The sequence below is a fragment of the Callionymus lyra genome, chromosome 16 (assembly GCF_982586985.1).
Source record: "Callionymus lyra chromosome 16, fCalLyr1.hap1.1, whole genome shotgun sequence".
Taxonomy (NCBI): Eukaryota; Metazoa; Chordata; class Actinopteri; order Syngnathiformes; family Callionymidae; genus Callionymus; species Callionymus lyra.
This window is the reverse complement of record NC_141833.1, coordinates 11,796,471-11,815,717: the sequence shown is the minus strand read 5'-3', so window position 1 is coordinate 11,815,717 and position 19,247 is coordinate 11,796,471. Positions and strand designations below refer to the sequence as shown.

General features: G+C 38.0%; 1 protein-coding gene across 1 annotated transcript in view; it reads right to left on the bottom strand.

Moving 5' to 3' along the window:
• The window catches only part of LOC148063720 (neurocan core protein-like), a 44,633-nt gene that overhangs the window by 23,010 nt on the left and 2,376 nt on the right, over nucleotides 1–19,247 (bottom strand). The window contains exons 2-5 of the mRNA XM_087811024.1: nucleotides 7,422–7,501; nucleotides 3,664–3,861; nucleotides 2,117–2,299; nucleotides 572–746 (exon numbers count right to left, since the gene is read on the bottom strand). Of these exons, the coding sequence (XP_087667150.1) occupies nucleotides 572–746; nucleotides 2,117–2,299; nucleotides 3,664–3,861; nucleotides 7,422–7,494 (629 nt within the window). The 5' untranslated portion in view covers nucleotides 7,495–7,501. The remainder of the gene's footprint in view (nucleotides 1–571; nucleotides 747–2,116; nucleotides 2,300–3,663; nucleotides 3,862–7,421; nucleotides 7,502–19,247) is intronic.

Genomic DNA, 19,247 nt, shown 5'->3' with positions numbered 1-19,247 from the left:
ATTCTGCAGCGAGAATTCTGACGCGCTCTAGTAGGAGAACTCACATTTCTTCAAAATTAATTCAATTTCCGGTTTCACGCTTATTGCTTCTCTTACAATGATCTCTATTCCGAATCTTAACTTAAACTCTTCTTTTTATAGGTCATGATAGCAACACAATCTACTTTGATGTTGAGACAACCATCCTGAAGGCCACATAAAATAACTTGAGTTTGAGTTTGAGTTTGAGGGATCAATAAAGTTTTACCTTACCTTACCTTACCTTACACATGTGACATGAAGGCATCGTTCCAGCTCTTGGCCCACAATCCCAAACTCTGCTTGCAACCATAACACGTTTTTTTTTTTCTTTTTGCCTAAGTCGTCTGACCCAGTTAAAGGATCTTATAGATATTTTTACGTAACACAGTAAAGAAGATTAGAAATGTCACTCTCTCTTCTCTCTTTTGAACCATATTTCTTTCTTCACAATTATCTGGGACAAGAACCAGATCTATATTGGGAGTCATCACGAGCGAGACGCACTGACACCACCGCGACCGAACTCAAGTCGTAATGATTCCGTCCTCACCGGACCGTCTGATCCTCCAGCCAGCCGGCGGCACAGCTGGTGAAGCCGTCGTTGTACGCCGCCCACATCTGGGCTGATGTGGCGATGCCGGCCGAGTTCTCCCGACACGCCTGCTGGGCGTCGGCGAAGGTGAGGGAGTAACGTGCGCTGGGAGCCTGGTAGTGGAACACGACACCTGTGGGCGTCAACATGCTTTCATTAGCATCGTCGGTGTTAAGACATAGAAGATATACAGATAGAGGGAAGAACAAAGGACGAGGTCAGACTTGTTTTCATCAAACAATGGTTTTCAAGCACTTACTGTACTCCTGCGTGTATTATGTGACTAAAGTACGCTTTTACAGTTTGTCTATACTTTTGTGATTTCACAGCTTTCCATGGAAAAATTTTAGTGATTATCATCAAGGAAAATGTCTGGATATCAGCTAAAAAAGAGGTCCCCAACTCCTGGTCCGGGGACCATTACCGGGCCGCGAAGAAAGACAAGAAAAATTGCCTGTAAGGTATTTTACTTTTGAAAAAACCCTGCAGATTTTCTCTTAAAGTCGCTCTTGCTGATTCAGCGTTATGGTAAAATGTCATTTTTCATGCATTTGTTTTTTTTGCGGGTCATGCTTTTGTGTTTTTTATTTTTTTCTATCTGGACATCTGGACGTGATTATAATCCTGACATTTAACTGGTCCACGGTACCAAAAAAAGATAAAGTTGGGGGACCCCTGACCTAAAATACAAAATATTGTGAACTGTTTATTTTTTATTTATTTATCATTATATTTGTTCAAATAAATGAACATTTAGTACAAATGTTAAAAATATAATTGACGGATAACTGTAGCATAATGCCTTTGATTTCAATTACTTGAAGTAACTTTATTTAAACATTATATCCAACTTGAAAAATATACAATACAATTACCTTATTGTTGGGTTTTTTCCAACTGAGTGGCATTACTAATAGAAGAACTTGGTAGGAAACAAAAAAAATGTATCCTTGGATATTCAAACTGTATATACACGAATCATTGAAGATCCATTAAATCATAAAACTTTTGTTTTCTTTTACTATTTAAAAACAAAATCATGCTCACGAAGAATCAAGAAAAAGATCCAAAAATGATCAAATAAGTGAAAATATCAACTTCTCCAGGCTTTATAACTAGAATCATAAGCATGATTTGAGTTATAAGCCAAAACACTCTAAAAAAAAGTTTTAATTGATTTACTTCACACACTCATGTAACTGCACTGGTGCCATATCTGACGATTGTAATCAAAAAAGAAAAAAAGAAAATAAAGTTCATGAGAAGATCAAAAAAAATGTAAAGCATTTTTGCTCTGGTCATTTTTTACCTTTTCAAAATTATTCAATTTAAGACCTGAATTGTGACAAAAGTCATTTTAATATAGGATCTATGAAACAAGTCGTTCCAAAAAATGAAACCATTTAACTTCTAAACAATCTTTCACAGATATATTTCATTTTTCACTTTAAAAAAAGGAATGATTCAGCTTTTGTGAATTGTCTAAGTTGCTTCATTACTCACCAAAGACCACCAGGGGCACCGTGTCTCTCTCGTAGTCGTTGCCCATGACAACCTGACAGTGGTAAGTGCCCGAGTCCTTGGTGCGGAGACTCGAGATCTCCACGGTAGCATTCAGAGGGTTGGCAGCGTATCCTGGCAGGCCGACGCGGCCGCTGAAAGCCTTATTCACCTTGATTACATCACCTTTGGCAGAGAGTTTGGGTTTTTAACGTTAGGAACGACAGATACAACAAGGGTGTTACAAAACAGCTTGCACCTTGCGACATTGTGCGTTTTTCAACACATTTTAATCGAAACGGAAAGACACAGAACTGAGTAACTTAGAGATAAAAGCAGCCTGAAGTTAGAGAAATATTTATTTTCAGTAAACATTAAGACATCTCTGTTTCCAGCAACAGTTTACCTCAGAGTCAATGTTTCTACTTTTGTCTTGCACCTACTTTTATCTTCCCTATGTTTTGTGTGGGTGCATTTTGACCGCCGTGTTTCTTTTTTATTCTCTGGGTTGTCCTGCTTTTTATGTGGTTTCCAGTTCACCTTACAGTAAATGTCTCAGAGTTGTATTCTCTATTTTTGTATTGCACCTACTTTTAACTTCTCAATGTTTTGTGTGGGTGTGTTTTGACCCCCGTGTTTCTTTTCTATTCTGTGGGTCGTCCTGCTTTTTATGTGGTTGCCTGTTTGTGGATCCCTCTGGTGTTGTTGAAATGCTTGTTTGTTTCTCATAAAAGTTGAACTCACCATGTGTATTTGTTGACTAGCTTGGTTTCCATGACAGTTTTTCATACTATAAGTCACATTTCAAACATTAAGTTTCTGTATAATATTTTAAACCAATTATCTCTGCTTTCTGACAAAAAATGATCTATTTATCAGGGATCTATTTTTAGAAAACCATCAAAAAAGGACCACAGAAAATGACTTGAGGGGCCGGATTGAAAGTTTCACACATGGGTAATGGAGCAGGGGTCCCCAATGTGCCGGTATTATGTCGGCATTTTATTTACTAACCTTAAAAAACGGTAAAAATAAATCATATAAATGTTGTGTTTCACTTATTTTACACTCGTTAACAAGTTGTTGTTTTATAAATAAACTTGACTAAAACATGCATCTTGACGTGTCAAGAACCACAAGCTAAAATGCCATATTTCCCCCCCAAAAAAAGCACATTTCAGACATTAATAATCGATAATACATTGTTTTTTTCCCCTTCTGTTTTTTTCCCAGTAACAAATGCCTCATGGATGGATACTGCAACAGAGCATTCATATATTTCTCAAGTACGTTGCACTTCTAACCAAATTTAATTCTGTCTTTTTTTACATTAAAGTAAACTTTCACTTGACTATTTTCGTCGCGTTCCTTGACGCTAACCAAGAAAGCGTTAAACATTTTAGATTTAAGAGTTTTTTCCCAAAACTACATTTTTTTCCATTATAGTTTTTATTGTTTTTTAGATTCGTTGCATCTTCAAGAGTGATTGAAACGTATCTAATATCGTGAGACTGTATCATTGTTGTGTGAAACAAAGCACACGCGTGTACCTCGAGCGGTAAGAACCATCTGCTCCACGGGGGGTCCCATCCCGGGCTGCCCAACATAGGTCCACAAGACCTCGGGGATCTGGTCCGAGGAGCCCGTGGGGACGGTGAAGACACAGGGGAGGACGGCTCGACCCGCCAGAGGTTCTTGTACCGAAGCGCGTGCGATCCTGCGCATGTTGACTATGGATGAAGCGTCACCTGGAGACGACGGACAGAAAACCTTCGTCATTACTTTCAACACCTGAGGAAACGCTCCGGTGAGTCATGACTGTGAATACATTATATTGTGTTGAAGAAAAAGTTGGTACTTTTCAGAAGGTCATGTGGAGCTTAAAAGGATTGAAGACACACTCGAGTGCAAAAGAGACACTTGAAAACACACTTTGTTTCTGGATTAAAGCTAAGCAATGTAAATTCCAGTTGCGTGTCGTGAAATCTTTAGACTGTCGGCTCCGAGTGTGAATTTTATATAAAGGCAGCATCAATGCAGGCCAGTGGGTACAAAACTTTATGATTCTGCACTTGAATATTGAGGTCCTACGTTACCATGACAACTGCATCGCCTATATAGATGGTACCGCTCTACACTCTGCTCTCATCCACAGGACCGTGTCCCTGGGATATCATGGAATCGGGGAACAGAAGTGAATTATATACAACAGTACACCAGGTTTCATGTTGAAATATATCCCGGGTACAAGGGTGAGTGAGACTGATTCATCCTTGTTGTTGAATCTTTAAACTCGTTATCAGCGACTAACTTAAACATACATGCAGCTTCCTGAGATGTAAACTTGAAGCGATGGTGAAGATAAACATTTAAATGTAAAGAAATAATTTTCATAAATGACGAAACCTTAAAACTCAGTAGCAAAACCATTTGATACCCATTATAATTTAAGTGTATTTCAGTTAACGCCCACTCTGCTGTGATTGGTCAAACAAGGTTTGTCACCACGCGTCATAAATCCCGGAAGTCTCCACCTCCAAGGGACTTGTTGGATAAACAAAGCGGGGCGTGAATACAGCTGGCTGCAGGAGGAGTGAAGCCATTACTACGTTATAATGGACTGCACTCCCGTACCCTCTCGTTTGCTGAGATTTCAGACGAGGAGAATTTTATAAAGTAATAAGTTCAAAACATGGTCATGATGAGGAGTAACTGCATCTTGGAGAGGAAGATTTCAACATTTAAAACATGTGATTGAGTCAGAAGAGTTTTTTTTGCATCTTCAGTCTTTTTTTTCATAGACAAGTCTGTCTTAATGTATTAACAACACTGTTCAATTCTTCTAGGAAAATGCAAATACATTTAATTTAGTTATTCAGCGTAGCAGCACGACCACGTCTGGTTATTGGTTTCTTTCCTCGTTCGACTGTTTTTAAGGCAACAACAGAGCATCTGTTAAAAACAGTACGACTAGCTAAATTGAATCCCTGCAGGCTATTTGCATCTGCATTTAGATTGGACTGCTTTCCCATGCAGAGCCCCCCGAGATCTCTGCTTAAGACCACCCCAACAGGCTGCCCCCCCACACTCCCTCTCTCTCCAAATCAGATGTAATCACATGGTGACAAATAACAGGGCGAGAGTCGGGGTGTGTGTTGGACTATGACGAAGCGCAGAATGGAACCCGGTGGAGAAATTGCGGGATGAAAGCCGTCGTACCCTGGAGTGTTTGTGCGAGTGTGGCGCTGACAGATGGCCAAAGAGAAAGGCGGCACTCAAAGGAGCAACAGAAAGCTGGAAGTGACTGAACATCACACTTACTGTCATTAGCAGACATTACTTCAACCTACTGCTGGATCCAAACTGTATATAGAAAATGATTGGTTCAGTTTGGAAAGCTGACTTTTATACAGACGAATGAACTTGAAGTCATTTAGTACAGAAATCCTTGTGAACTTGAAAACCTTTTGTTTTACGGTAACATTTCAACATGGCAGCCTTTCAATTTAATTTAGTTTTTATTCATTTAGTTCATGTTGGTTTTATACTCAAGCAGTATTTATGTTCAGAATCTTTAGTAACGACGGCTAATATTGACCGACCTTGACTGGCTTTGCACGAAAACTATTTTTATAAACAAACCTACTAAAAGCTGAAATGAGTTGATCGATTTTTATTTTATTTTTTGCATTTCATTTCCTGATTTCTAGATATTATTTGGATTTAACAATTCAACAACCTTTAAGCTACATCAATTTGGGAAAAATGGACAATAAATTGATCTTTTATTAGTAGATAATCGTGGTCAAAGTCATTTAAATCTATAGAATGTTGCATAAAACCATACAATATATTAGGATGATAACAATGACAACAATATAAGGTAAGGTAAGGTAAGGTAAAACTTTATTGATCCCTCAGGAGGTCTCCTTCGGAAAATTGTTTTTTTCCAATAGCCAGCAATTTTTCATAAACAATAAAAGATAATAAATAAAAAATAAAATAATAAGAAGAACATAAAGAGAAAGAACAAGATGACACAATCTAAGTCGTATCATATATCATCAATCATATAAGTATTATATCACCTCTTATATAATATATAATATTATATATTATATTATAATTATAATTATATATATACTATATATATATATATATATATATATATATTTAATATATATATATAATATAACTATATTATATTATATTATATTATATTATATTATATTATAATATTATATTATATTATATATATATATAATTAATAAAATTGGATTATATAATATTATAAAATAGACTATATTATAATATAATATTAATATTTATGAAAAGAAGAAAAATAATAATAATAATAATGATAATAATACTGGTGATGATAATTATAAGAATAAAAGTTAATCACTGACCATAACAAAAACATAAATAATATCCAAAATAAATCTGACAACATAAATGAAAACGTGGTTAATAACAGGTAGAATAGCAACAATATAAATTCAAAAAAGGTTGTGCAGTGAAAAGGAAGGATGAGAAAAAGAGGAAAAAACGACAAGAACATTAAATTGACTGTAAACGCAGTGAAAAATGGATTGTGTGTGAATCGGAGTTATTTTAAACCGATGTAAATAAAAGCATGTTCTGCCATCCATACCATCATGAATTATTAAAAGATTAACAACAAGCCACCGGTAAAGTGCAGAATGTGGCTTCGCAGTCTTAGCGAGGAGTAAACAGTTCTCAAGTGTTTTTCCCTCACAGCTGTTTTGGAGCCGCGTTAAAAAACAAAAGAATTAAGCTGAAAAACATCCCTGAGAAACAATAGCTTTTCACTATAACTAGAAACATGGAATCTCTTTTTTTTTTTACCTGATAGATTGTTTAGCTTCCAAGTTCCACACCTTGTTCTGAGCTTCTTACACCTTCAGGTACATCCGTGCATGCCAATTACAGCAAACTAATTATGGAACAGAAACTTATCTTCTCTGCTGGCACCTCCAGGCTGCCTGTGGATGTTCAGACCTGTGATACTATCCACTAGAGACCTGCTGCTTCCAGACGTTTTAGTCTTGCAGCTTCCTAATTGTGAATTTCCATCACAGTTGTGGATGCTGAACAGATGGTTGACTAAACTTAGAAGAATCAATTCCGAGGTGTTTCGGTTTCGATCCCACCGCATCCAGTGACTCTGTCTCGTCAGATGAAATGTGAAAATAGTTTGGTCCTGTACGTGTTTGTAGCTCACTTAACTCCTTTTTTTGATTCAATCTCTATACCAGCAAAGAGAAAAAATGGTGAAAACACTCACCTAATCCAAAATAAAGCAGCAAGATCAGGGTGAATAATTGATGGTGTCGAGCTGTACGCTGATGATGGGCCATCTTACACCTGAGGAGAGAGAAACTATAGTCAAAACTCTGATTTTAAACACACAAAAAAGAAGTTGTTAATAGTTCAACACACAAAGAAAGGGCTTCTTACACGGCCAGTCATCTCATTTCTTCCTCACTGTTTGCTTAAACTCTAATAACTGCAAAAGCCGAACCAAACACTTTGAATTGCTAATGCTGAAATGCTAACGTTAATTTCTAGTGTGTGACAGGAAAAATGGATGAAAAGAATATTGCAAATACATTTGTATTCAGATTCCAGGGCACTTTAACACTGTTTAGCATAATTGTCCACCGTTTTTTTCAAAGTAATCGCAGTTTTTCGTTATCCAGTCTGAAGAAGAGGAGGTTACTGGAGAAGATTCAATCACGAGTAAATGACACAAACCCTTTTAGTGCCATGTGATTTACCCTTCCTGGTGGAATAACATCTTATATTTAGTTCTCATTTAAAAATACTATCAATACATTCGATTTCCGTGCACATGTCTTGGTGGTTCAACCCTCTTTGATAAATCTGTCAAAATCACAGCGGCAAATTTACATTTTATTTCATCTTACTCTTTTTGTCCTTGTCCAAAGAGGATTTAATAAATTCACCATTTAAAAATTTGAAAGACAAATCTAACGAAAAGTTGTTGTTTTTTGTGTTATTTGTGTTATAGACCCCTATTATCAGCTATTTCTCCCACTGTTCATTGAATTACCCACCAATTTAGCAACATTCTTCTGTATAAACCAGGTATGCACCACATCTTAACAACCTTTCTAGATGATAGAAAATATAAATATAGTCTGAAAGGTCCAATTATAGTTAACCAAGTATTTAAGCTATAGTTTTGTGTAAATGTTTCAGAATAATTGGTATAATTATGGTGTTTATCAGGTGGTACGTCTGTGTCACCCAGCAGGTGAGAAGTGATGTCTATATCAGTGAAAGTGCGTGGGTGTAATCTATTAACATGTCGCTAGCTCATGGTGACCTCTAAACCCACTCAACCACATGGGGTACACAATTGATACATCATATTCACTGTTGGCAGATCTTCCTCAGCTACGTTCACTTTAACCTACAAGCAGAGGGCGGTTTATAATTAGCCGTCTTGCTCAAGAACGTTTCCACCCTAAAGATTAATGTGTGATATGCTCTTAGCCTTGACCTGCACTTTCTGACATTGATACTTGCGTCAAAGTTGGTATCTGTTAAAAGTGGCTGGAAGATGATATGAACGGGGAAATGGGACGTGACTCCTATGAGGCCGAAGTGGTTTGTTCGTTCATAAAGATTTACAGTTAAAAATGTAAATGTAATGTAAATAACAGTGTTTCCTTGTTATATCAACACCAAATCCTTAATATTTCAGTGTTTTTATAACCACAATTTATCTTAACGGTGCTATTTTGAGTTAGCACGCCATGCTAACGATGCTATGCTAATGTTGATTATGTATTAGGATGGTAATATAGTTAATATCAGTTTATATTTATATTATTTGTATAGTCCTCAAAGATAATTAAGATAATCTGACACATATAGTGTGAGACCATGCCGCCACTCAAATAAATATTATAGGTAACATTTTATTTGTTTACGAAATTACAGTTATGTATATATATTAAGTATATATATAAGTTTTACCTTACCTTACCTTATATTACCAGATTTAAATCGAAAATATCATATTCATTATGGGATTAAAGTCGTAACATTTGTATATAAAATGTATTACAATATACAAGTTGTGTAATTACTCCCATAATACATGTAATTCGATGTATTATGGGATTAAAGTCTTATACATTTCTTACAAGATGAAAGTTGTATAAAAACAAACAGATACGACAGCACACATTCAAATGCAGTCCTTTTTCCAGCTCAACCACACTTTTTGCAATCTCGACTGGCAGCTGAGACAATGTCATTATGACTGTGATATGTAGGACTTTAATCTGATTTAAGTGGCCCTAATAGTAAGTAGTAAGTAGTACAAGTAAATGAAACCAGAACTAGAAAACTGCAGTAAATGTTTTTTTCTTTTTTTAAATTACAACTTTTTATCCTGAGTAGCATTGCAATACAAAACTGAGCAAAGAAAACATAAAACCTGCCCAAAAGAATAAAAATAAATCCAAATCATTGCTTTCACTGTACAAAAGAGCTTCAGAAGTAATAAAATAAAGCAGTTTTCCTCATCCCAACATGTGTAAAATAAGTCAAATTAGGGGGAAACTTCACCGACCTGGAAACGGATGTTGCACTAATAAAATTGTCTTAGTCAAAATGTAATCCTTTTTTAAAATTGAGCCTATTTTTTTCCTTTTTTTGGCTCCATCAATACCTTCAATTAGACCTGATTGGTAACTAAGGCTCTAAAGATGATATTTAGTTATCTATCTTAAAACGATTTCTTGTCCTAAGAAATGTCCGTTAGCAACGCACTTCTAATACTTCACATACACCCACAATACTGCTGCGGGGTTCAGACTATCATCTGTCAGACTAAAAACAAAGATTTTCTCTGTATTAAGTGATGCATTTTATTATATCTGAAGACTAGTTTGTCCAAAAACATGCTTCCAGCATCTCACCTTCTCTCTTGTACTGGACAAGCAGCCAGGAAGGGAAATAAAGATGATAAAACAGATATAAAACACCCACATCTACAAACTTTGTAGCTAATCCACAAACAAGTTCTGAGTTGTTCTATGACATCACTCTTCTTCCTGAAAGTTTTCATGAAAGAGTTTCCCAACAGACGGTTGGAGAATGATTTTATTTGGGGGTAAAATTGTGGCTTCACTTTCACCAAGGTAACGGCCAGAACCACCAATAGCATCTGTGATTTTCTAAAAGATGCTTATGCAACTGGCCTTTTAAAACCCGAGGAATAATGGTTTCTCTCTTCGTCTCCGACCAGTTAAAACTGTATAAAACTGGTGAGGCAACGGAGAAGTTCCTCTCACATGGTATATCACTCTGTCACACCGCAACTATTCTGTCATTAAACAACAATTTGTTGATTGGTTTTTAATAGCGTCTCGGTTGGTCCCCGGACGGCTGAAAAGAAGGATTGTGGTGCGGGTGAGACTCCCGCTTTTTCGAGCATCCCATCTCCAAAAGTTGGGTCAGGACCCCGTGATGGGCTGTGACAGATTGGGGTCGAGCTGCTGGACTCTTTGCATGTTGAAGGTCTCCACCATTGGCTGAGGGAGCCGGTAGGGGGGTTTTCTAAAAAAGCTTGGAGAGGGTCGTGACACCGAGAAGTTTGCCCAGACGTGTATCAGGGATCCTCGCGCTGGCAGAGGACCAGCGGCCATTATCCTCACCAGCAGAACACAAGGTTCAGCCTGTGGACTCGTCCTTGAATGCAGTACAAGTGAGCATGCGGACCTCGGCGATTCAGATTTTACAACATACAGTACAGAGACGGTGGGGGGGGGACGCCGGCCGCATACTAACTACTCTCGCCTTTTGTTGACGTCAGATGTCAAGAACGCCTTCCCTGAAATCGGCCTTCTTGCTTTTCAGGCACAGGACTTCACAACGCCTCAGTGGACATCAATGTGGACGTCCAAGCAACAGATTTTCGTCTCAATAGTTCCCCTGTTTCTAAGAGACTGCGAGCACAATGACGGGGCTTTGAGGAGAGGAGACAGGTGAGGAGGCGAACAGACCGAGCTGTCAGTCTGTTTGAGAAACAACGCGCCGTTGATCGTGTCAGAAGCACTCAGGCAGATTCTTAAACACACTAATACAACCTCTCCATTTTCATTATTGAAGGAAACATATACTACATTAAATGTTCACGACTGAACTGCTGCTGCCTTAAACCACCGCTTTACTTGACATGAAATGTATGTTATTCGTGGTTTGAAAGAAAGAATAAATGTGTCAAAATGTATTTCCAAAAATTGTTTAATGAAGTGTCTACTACTGCTGAGTTGTCACTTAAATACTTAAAAACAAAGACACCTCTTTCAGTTCTGTCCGTGAAGGTTCTCAATCATCCAGGTCACACCAAAGCAAGTCTACTGGACTGTGTAGGGTTTTAGCAAGACGTTTCAACGCTCACTCAGTTTCTTCATTTACAAATGAGCTCTGGTATTGAGCCAGTATATAAAAGTGAAGAAATATCTTCCTCAAAATCTTCACAGTCCAGTCGGCTCGCTTTCGAACCTCTTTCTGTTAAGTAAGTAAGTAAGTAATAGTTATTTGTAAAGCGCATTTTATAGACCAGGGTCACAAAGCACTTGAACAATCAAAAACAATACACATTTAAAAATACCTAAATATTTAAAAACTCTTAAAGGCCAAGACAATTTAAGACAAACACAGGAGTCCCAGAAAATCAGGGAAAATCCTGCACAAATAAAAAAGTCTTAAGATGTTTCTTGAAGGACTCAGTAGATCCATCAAACACAGAGGGAGATGAAGATCGTTCCAAAGCTTAGGAGCAACAGCCTGGAAGGATTTCTCTCCTCTGGTCCGGAACCGTGTTCAGGAACCATCAGTAGATTCTGATCCACAGACCCCTGAGCCTGCGCTGGGGTGTAAGGATGGATCAGATCAGTGATGTAAGGAGGAGCCTGACCATGAATAGATCTGAAAGTAAGAACCAGAATTACAAAAATTGATCCTGAAAGAAACTGGCAGCCAGTGAAGAGATTTAAGGATCTGGGAAATGTGAGTTCTTCTACTGGAGCAGGTCAGAATCCTTGCTGCAGAGTTTTGTATTAACAACAGTCGAGTCAGGTGCAACCACCCGGGTCAGAGCAAGTAATTAAGTTCCTTCTGTAAAACCAACTCTTCCCAGTATCCAAGGCATTGGTTGGTTGAAGGTTACAGAAACTTATTTTAAGAGAAAATTAGCTTTGTGAAAAATGCAAAAGTCAGGTCAAACAATTACATGATGATTTTATTAACCATTATTAACAAAATGGCTGATCTTATATGACACAGATAAATAGATGTGGCTTCATTGATCCTTTGGGAAATTCAATTGGGGAATTAGGGAACATAGATCATTGGTAATGGTGTATTATTGGACAGTAAACCAAAAACCATTGAATCCTGGTCCATCTGATAGTGATGGAATTCACAGCAGAATACCAGAGAGACATCTGAGGACCTTAGCTTATCACATGACTTACTTAAATAGTTTCTTTGACGTTAGACAACGCTGGCTAAATAATGTTTTGATCCTGAAAATACTGTTAGAGTTTGAGCTGTTCTACAGATGAGGAGACGTCAGGATCTTATTATGACTCAACCTTAGTGAGCATAGGTACCTCCACCGCTGCATAGGTATTTATGGAAGCCAGGGAGGTCATTCACCTTGACCCATAGACAACACAAAGGTTAAATCCAACATCCAATAACCATAAAATATTGCTGAATCAGAATTTAACTTATATCTGGTAATTTTGTAGATTTCTGTCCGGTTTCACTTTCAATTTAGGCCATTTTTAAGTCATTCATTTAATTTATTTTAACTATATAATGGGACGACAACATGTCTATAGCCGTCAGGGATTGTACTGGTATTGATGGAGTCTCTTGCTCTTCCCCCACTCATAAAACATCAAATGGGGGCCCCCAGAATATCATCTTTCCGGCTACAATTTTGAGACCCCTGTTCTAGTCAGGACCTTAAATGTAGATACGGGGCACTATGGGTGACATAGAAGGACACTAATAGGACAAGTCATCTATAAAGAGCCACAAGACAATTATTTCAATGAAATGTTTTTAACGTTTACACACCGAGGCCAAACAGAGACGTGACCTTTGAGCAACAGTTACAAAGGCAATACAGCTGCTTGTAATTTGGCAGAGGAAGTAAAGAGAATTCCCGGAAGATGTCAGACAGCAGGAGGAGACAGAAAGAGGAAAAATACCCCCAATAAAATGGTTTTATCACGTGCCGAAGCTCAATTAAGCCTTCCAGATGTGACCCTCGAAAACATAAGGTGAGGGATGAGTGGCTGGATTAGCGCTTAGCTTAACCAGCTTCAGTGATGTAGCTGTGAAAGTCATTGTACCATTTAACCCTGTATTTTATATAAAATGCTGTTTGAATGGACCAAAAATAGTACGTAGGGAATGTATACATTTATTTATGGTATCCACCTCTGCAGTTCTTTCCAAGATCGCCTGAATTGTTATAGCAAATGTGTCGAGAGGGAAACTGTAAACCTACATTTCAACGCATCGTTTGGCTAAAATATTTGTTTGTCCGCAGACGTGTTTGCATGAAATTAGGACAGGTTATGTCCCGTGTTGATTCCCTGACATGCATGACATGTCAATGACGCAGCTACTGTAAACTCCCCTATTAAACCCCCATCAATGAACAGGGTCAGTGAATCTGATCGTCGTAAATATCTATACACACACATGTTAAACCACACTACTACAACAAGAGATTCCCTTTTTTTGCTTTAATTTTTTTACTTTTTTTCTTGAATATATTTCCCTCAGAATGCAGTGAAGTGAATAACCGAGTAAAAGCTCCAGATGAGTGACAGACATAGCAATGAGACGGCTGATAGGAGGATATGAGGAAAGAGTATAAAGAAAGGTCATTTTGTCGTGACAATGAGACGCAGCCACACGGAGATTCTTGCTGCAGGCTCGTCTTCCCATGGCAGCGAACTAGACACTTTCCTAGATGAGATCTTGACTAACAGGTGCAGTATAAACGGGTCATTAAACCAAAAATAATAAGAATTGCTGGAGTGATTTCCTTCACATCACAGTGTTGAGTCGGGTTTTTTTTGCAGATGACTAATCACGTCAGGAGCTCCTAATGACGCATTTTTCTTCAGTTCAGAGCCTCGGATGTAGGAAAGCTGTCGGTCCCTCCGGTTCAAGATGACACCGACGCTCCACAATGCCACCATTGATCTCACTGGGCACAGAGATAGTTTGGGAGGGAGGAGCCAAGATGCAGCTAAGCGAAGCATTTCCTTTGTGTCGTCCAGAGAGAAAATAAACGAGTTTAAAGAGGCTGTTCGCCAGCAGGACCATTGCAACAATCTTCGCCTGTGAATCTTAATCTTTTGATATGGTTTTTCTACAAATTCTCCATCTTGCATATTATTTATAGACCATCTCATTGTAAACCCAATCATTCAAAGAAAAGTGCAATGAATTACAAATATTTCCCATTAAAAGCTGACAGTTGGCTAACATGGTATTTAGTTACCATGATGGCATGATGTTTATATCATAATGATTGAATGTACAGTAGGCATTTGGACTATTGTATCAGTGTATTTTCGTGTCTAAACATGAAGGATCTGTCTCGCCTGCAGTTGATACAAAACTCTGCAGCGAGAATTCTGACCCGCTCTAGTAGAAGAACTCACATTTCTCCGATCCTTAAATCTCTTCACTGGCTTCCAGTTTCTTTCAGGATCCATTTTAAAATTCTGGTTCTTACTTTCAGATCTATTCATGGTCAGACCTTCCATCAGTGATCTGATCCAGCCTTACACCCCAGCTCGGGCTCTGAGGTCTGTGGATCAGAATCTACTGATGGTTCCTGAACACGCTTCCGGACCAGATAAGAGAAATCCTGCCAGGCTGTTGCTCCTTAAAGCATGAACCGAAATATTAAACACAGTCCAACTCGTGGGCCAGACAACTTTACGATTTACTGAACCATCTATTACTGGCACTACTTTACCGGGACATGAGTCTGTGTTATCCAACTGTCGTTACTCTTTGAGGCTAAACCGAGTCCAAGGTATCTCATCCTTAAGCAAACAATTTGATTCCCAGAACAATCAACTTTAGGCATAATCATCCACTCGCTTCACTGTACACCCTCTCTTTTAGGGATTTATGTTTCGGTAATAACATCAGGTGACCAGGTCACCAGGTGAGTGAAACTAAACCACACCAATCAGCAAAAATCTTTGAGCAGTCTTGATCTTAGGCTATACAAATGTTATATTCACAAATCATCTTTATAAGGAAGCATCAAATTTCATCAAATTCCTTTCTTTCAACATCTCTGTGTAATTGTTGGAACCAATAATCTTTGTACCTTATCTTATCTTATACACTAACATCCTTTTAAATCAGGATATCAATATGTACGTTCAGCTACTATGATTTTGTGCAAACCAATCCATCAGCCACGGAAAATGATCTGGCCCTTTGACACGTGTCTTAGACACTATCATCTATAGAGTGGATTACATAAAATCACCTTGCAGACCGGTTTTAGCCCACAGACCTTGAGTTTGTCTCTCATGGTTTATAGTAGAAATATTTAGGGCAACTAATGTGAAAATCCAACTGACTTGTTTCAAATGTTGAAGTCGTCCTCTCCAAGAAAGTTCCTCATCATGACCATGTTTTGAACTTATTACTTTATAAAGTTCTCCTCCGTCTGAAATCTCAGCAAATGAGAGGTTACGAGAGTTGAAGTTTATTACGACGTAAAATGGCTTCACTCCTTCTCTTCCAGCTAGCTGTAATCACTCCCCGCTTTTTTTATACAACGAGTCCTTCGGAGGTGTAGACTTCCGGGATTGATGACACGGAGTGACAAATAATGATTATTGACCTTTTTAGGCATGAGAAATCTATACACTGCAGGTATTAAGTTTGAGATGGACTGCAGGAAAACAAACACATTCAAAGGCATCATCAACAAGTATATGGAAGTGTGACTGAGTGAGAATCACAACAAGAAATGCATGAGACAAGCAAAGTTAAAGCTTTTCTCTGTTGCTGAGTCGAATGTTGATCACAGTTTGACTCCAGCAGTTGTTAAGTCAGTATATACTCTTGAAAGACGACAATAACAAAAATTAAAAAAAAACTTTCATCTTCTCAAACTTGCTGAATCAAATCAATGTTCGAAAGCTAAGCGACAACACGATTTGATTTCCAACATGTTTCTTCCACAAATTGTGTTTTATATTTATCAAAATGTTTGTTGCCGAGGCATGAAAAAAGTTCAATATGAATCCAGTTTTGTTGAGTTAGAAATCCAAAATTGAATATGGAATAATTCTCTGAGGTCACTTACTGTATCGTGTGTACCTTTTATTTCTAATTTCATTTTTTTATTTTATGTTCTGTTTTATAAGGATTTTTAGGGTAAGATTATACTAAAGTCATTGTATTATTTTTACTATTTATGATTGATTTTTGGTTGTTTTTCCTTTCTCTGGGTTTGCTGTCTGCTGTTTTTATTTATTTTAATTTTCTCTCAGGGGAATTGGTTCAATATTTATGAATACAATGTGTGTACAAAGCTGAAATAAAAAACGTTTCTTGCCCAGAATATGCTTCTATTAATCTTTATTCTGCAGGGCATGTAAAGCTCTAAATATAAATATATATTTTTTAATAAAGTTTTAAAAGCAAAAAAGAAAGGCTGTGATTATATTAGATATTTAGCTATTAGTTGATGGGAAATGAGTATTAAAAATAATACATATTTTTGTTGAAGGTCAATTAAAAAAACTGCTGACATAAGCACAATATTTAACACAATAATGAGGTGAATAATAAACAACAAACCAAACAGCTCTATTACACTCATGTCAAAGGTCAAATGTGAAGCGGTTCAGCTTGTTAGGACGATGGAAAGTGGCCTTCGTACCAGCTGAGCCGAGAGGCCAGAGGTCAGAGGTGAAGGTTCAGGGATAAGGTGTCGGCAGAGATGCAGGCGAAAGGATCAGGTGTGAGTGTCTGCTTTCACCGGCAGCACATCTAATATGTGGGCGAGCAGCGGATCACGGTTTCACCACAGCCACAGCGAGCAGTCGGCGAACGTGAAATCCAACGGAAATAACGTGGCCAAACAGACGAGCGGGTGAGATTCCATCCAAGGCCCTTTAATGACATGCTGAGTCTGAGGAATATCAACGAGCTGCGATACAGAACCGTGTCCTTCAAGTGTTTTTTCCGCGGCCGCCTCGTGCTCGCGCGATGACGGGAGAAGATGTTATAAAAGATGGCGCATCAACAAAAGTATGAATGTGGCTGCCCGGGACACGTTTGTCGTGCTTTCAGAAGCCTCTTCTGGGAGGCATTTGTCTTGGAGCAGTCAGAGCAGAGCCCCCCGGCCAAAGACAAAGAGAGGGACCTCTTCCTTTGTGTGGTGGGCTGTTCAGCTGTGGTCTCATCGACGCCCGTAACCATTGGCCTGGACCGCCACGCAAGACCCTCCCAGGCTGAAGCCTGAAGGTGATTGATGGACTGGTTTGCCCAATCCCTTCTGGCTGAGTCTCAGAATATTCCAAAGGAGTTCAGCTCTGTGTTTTATCGCCAATCAATCTTTTTATTCGCCTTTCTTTTTTCTTGCCTTTTGGCAAATATTGAGAGTCGCTTTAGTGAGAATGAGAGTTGGGAGCTGTCCAGTGCTGAACAAAGTCAGCATGACCTCCAACAAACAGAATCAATCTTTGAATCCTGGTGAAATTGAATTGAATACTGAATATTGTTGTTTATAATATCCTGTTTTATTTACCAATTATAATTCTAAATATGACATCTTCAAGTCCTATAATTAAGGGCTTGTATTTATTTTTTATATTTTATTTTTTATTACTACGTCAAATTATCATATGAAAATATGGTTTTCTTTTATTATAATTCCTTTTTATTACCATTTTTCTCTCACGTTTAAAAAGTATTTTGTTATAAACTGCATATTTAATATGTTTTTTGTTTGTTTACCTTTGTTTTTCTGTCTCATTAACTCTTCGATCCTTGATTGATTTTCACAAAGACCATATATTGACCTTTTTACCATGACCATGTGTACATTTAGCTCATTGATTTGATTGACGCTAAAATTAAAGTAAATATTCATTTGAATGCACATGAACAAGTCAGGCTTTCAAAAAATGCAACTTCCAACAAGACATGAGAAGACTTTGAAGCAAAAACTAAATGAATATAAAATTCATATTTCATAGTATTACTTGAATTTTGAATTTGAAATTCAATTAAAGCTCATTTTTTAAGAAACAAAAGAAAGAAAGAGTTATTTTGACACCACAGTGACAAAAAGAACCGACTTCAAATTGAATGACAAGTGTTACTTTGATTTTTAAGTCGAGCGATTTTAAACCCTCAAATATTTGAGTTCATTTTTCAGATCTGAATTTTTTCTTTTATTATCTGTGAGCAAAAAACGAAAACTTTTTTCTCTAAAAGCCAGTGCGGATCTGAGAAATGTGCGCCACTAGACTATTTTAAATCTGACCCCTTTTTTCACTGCTACGCTACATGCACGGATGACACAAACACCAAGTGTGTGCGTGTCGTGCCTCATGGATGCCCTCACGCCCTTTCAAACACACACAAACGCCGACAGGATGAAAAATGCATGCTGGAGAAACTTGGGTCTCTTGGCCTCTTTCCTGTCTTTCCCCTCTTTGTGTCCCACAGGCTTTTCTCTCCTTCACTTGTCATCACACCGTTTCTCAGCTGCGACTTTGTGAGGCTGGTTAACCTGCTTAATGGCAGCGACACTCAGCTGGTGGTGGGTCGACTCACAAGAGCTCCGAAGAAAAGGGGGTTCTGGGGGCGACGAAGAAAGACCCGCCAGGTTTTTTTTTTGAGCTGGACGAACTCTCATCTTCGGAGACAAAACAGCTCATTTGTCAAGGCGACCGAAACTATTCTCCGCTCCGTGATTTGTAGATGTTTGTTTGCAAACCTCTGAATGGTCCATTCACCTGCTTGACACCTCATTTGGAAGATTTGAGTC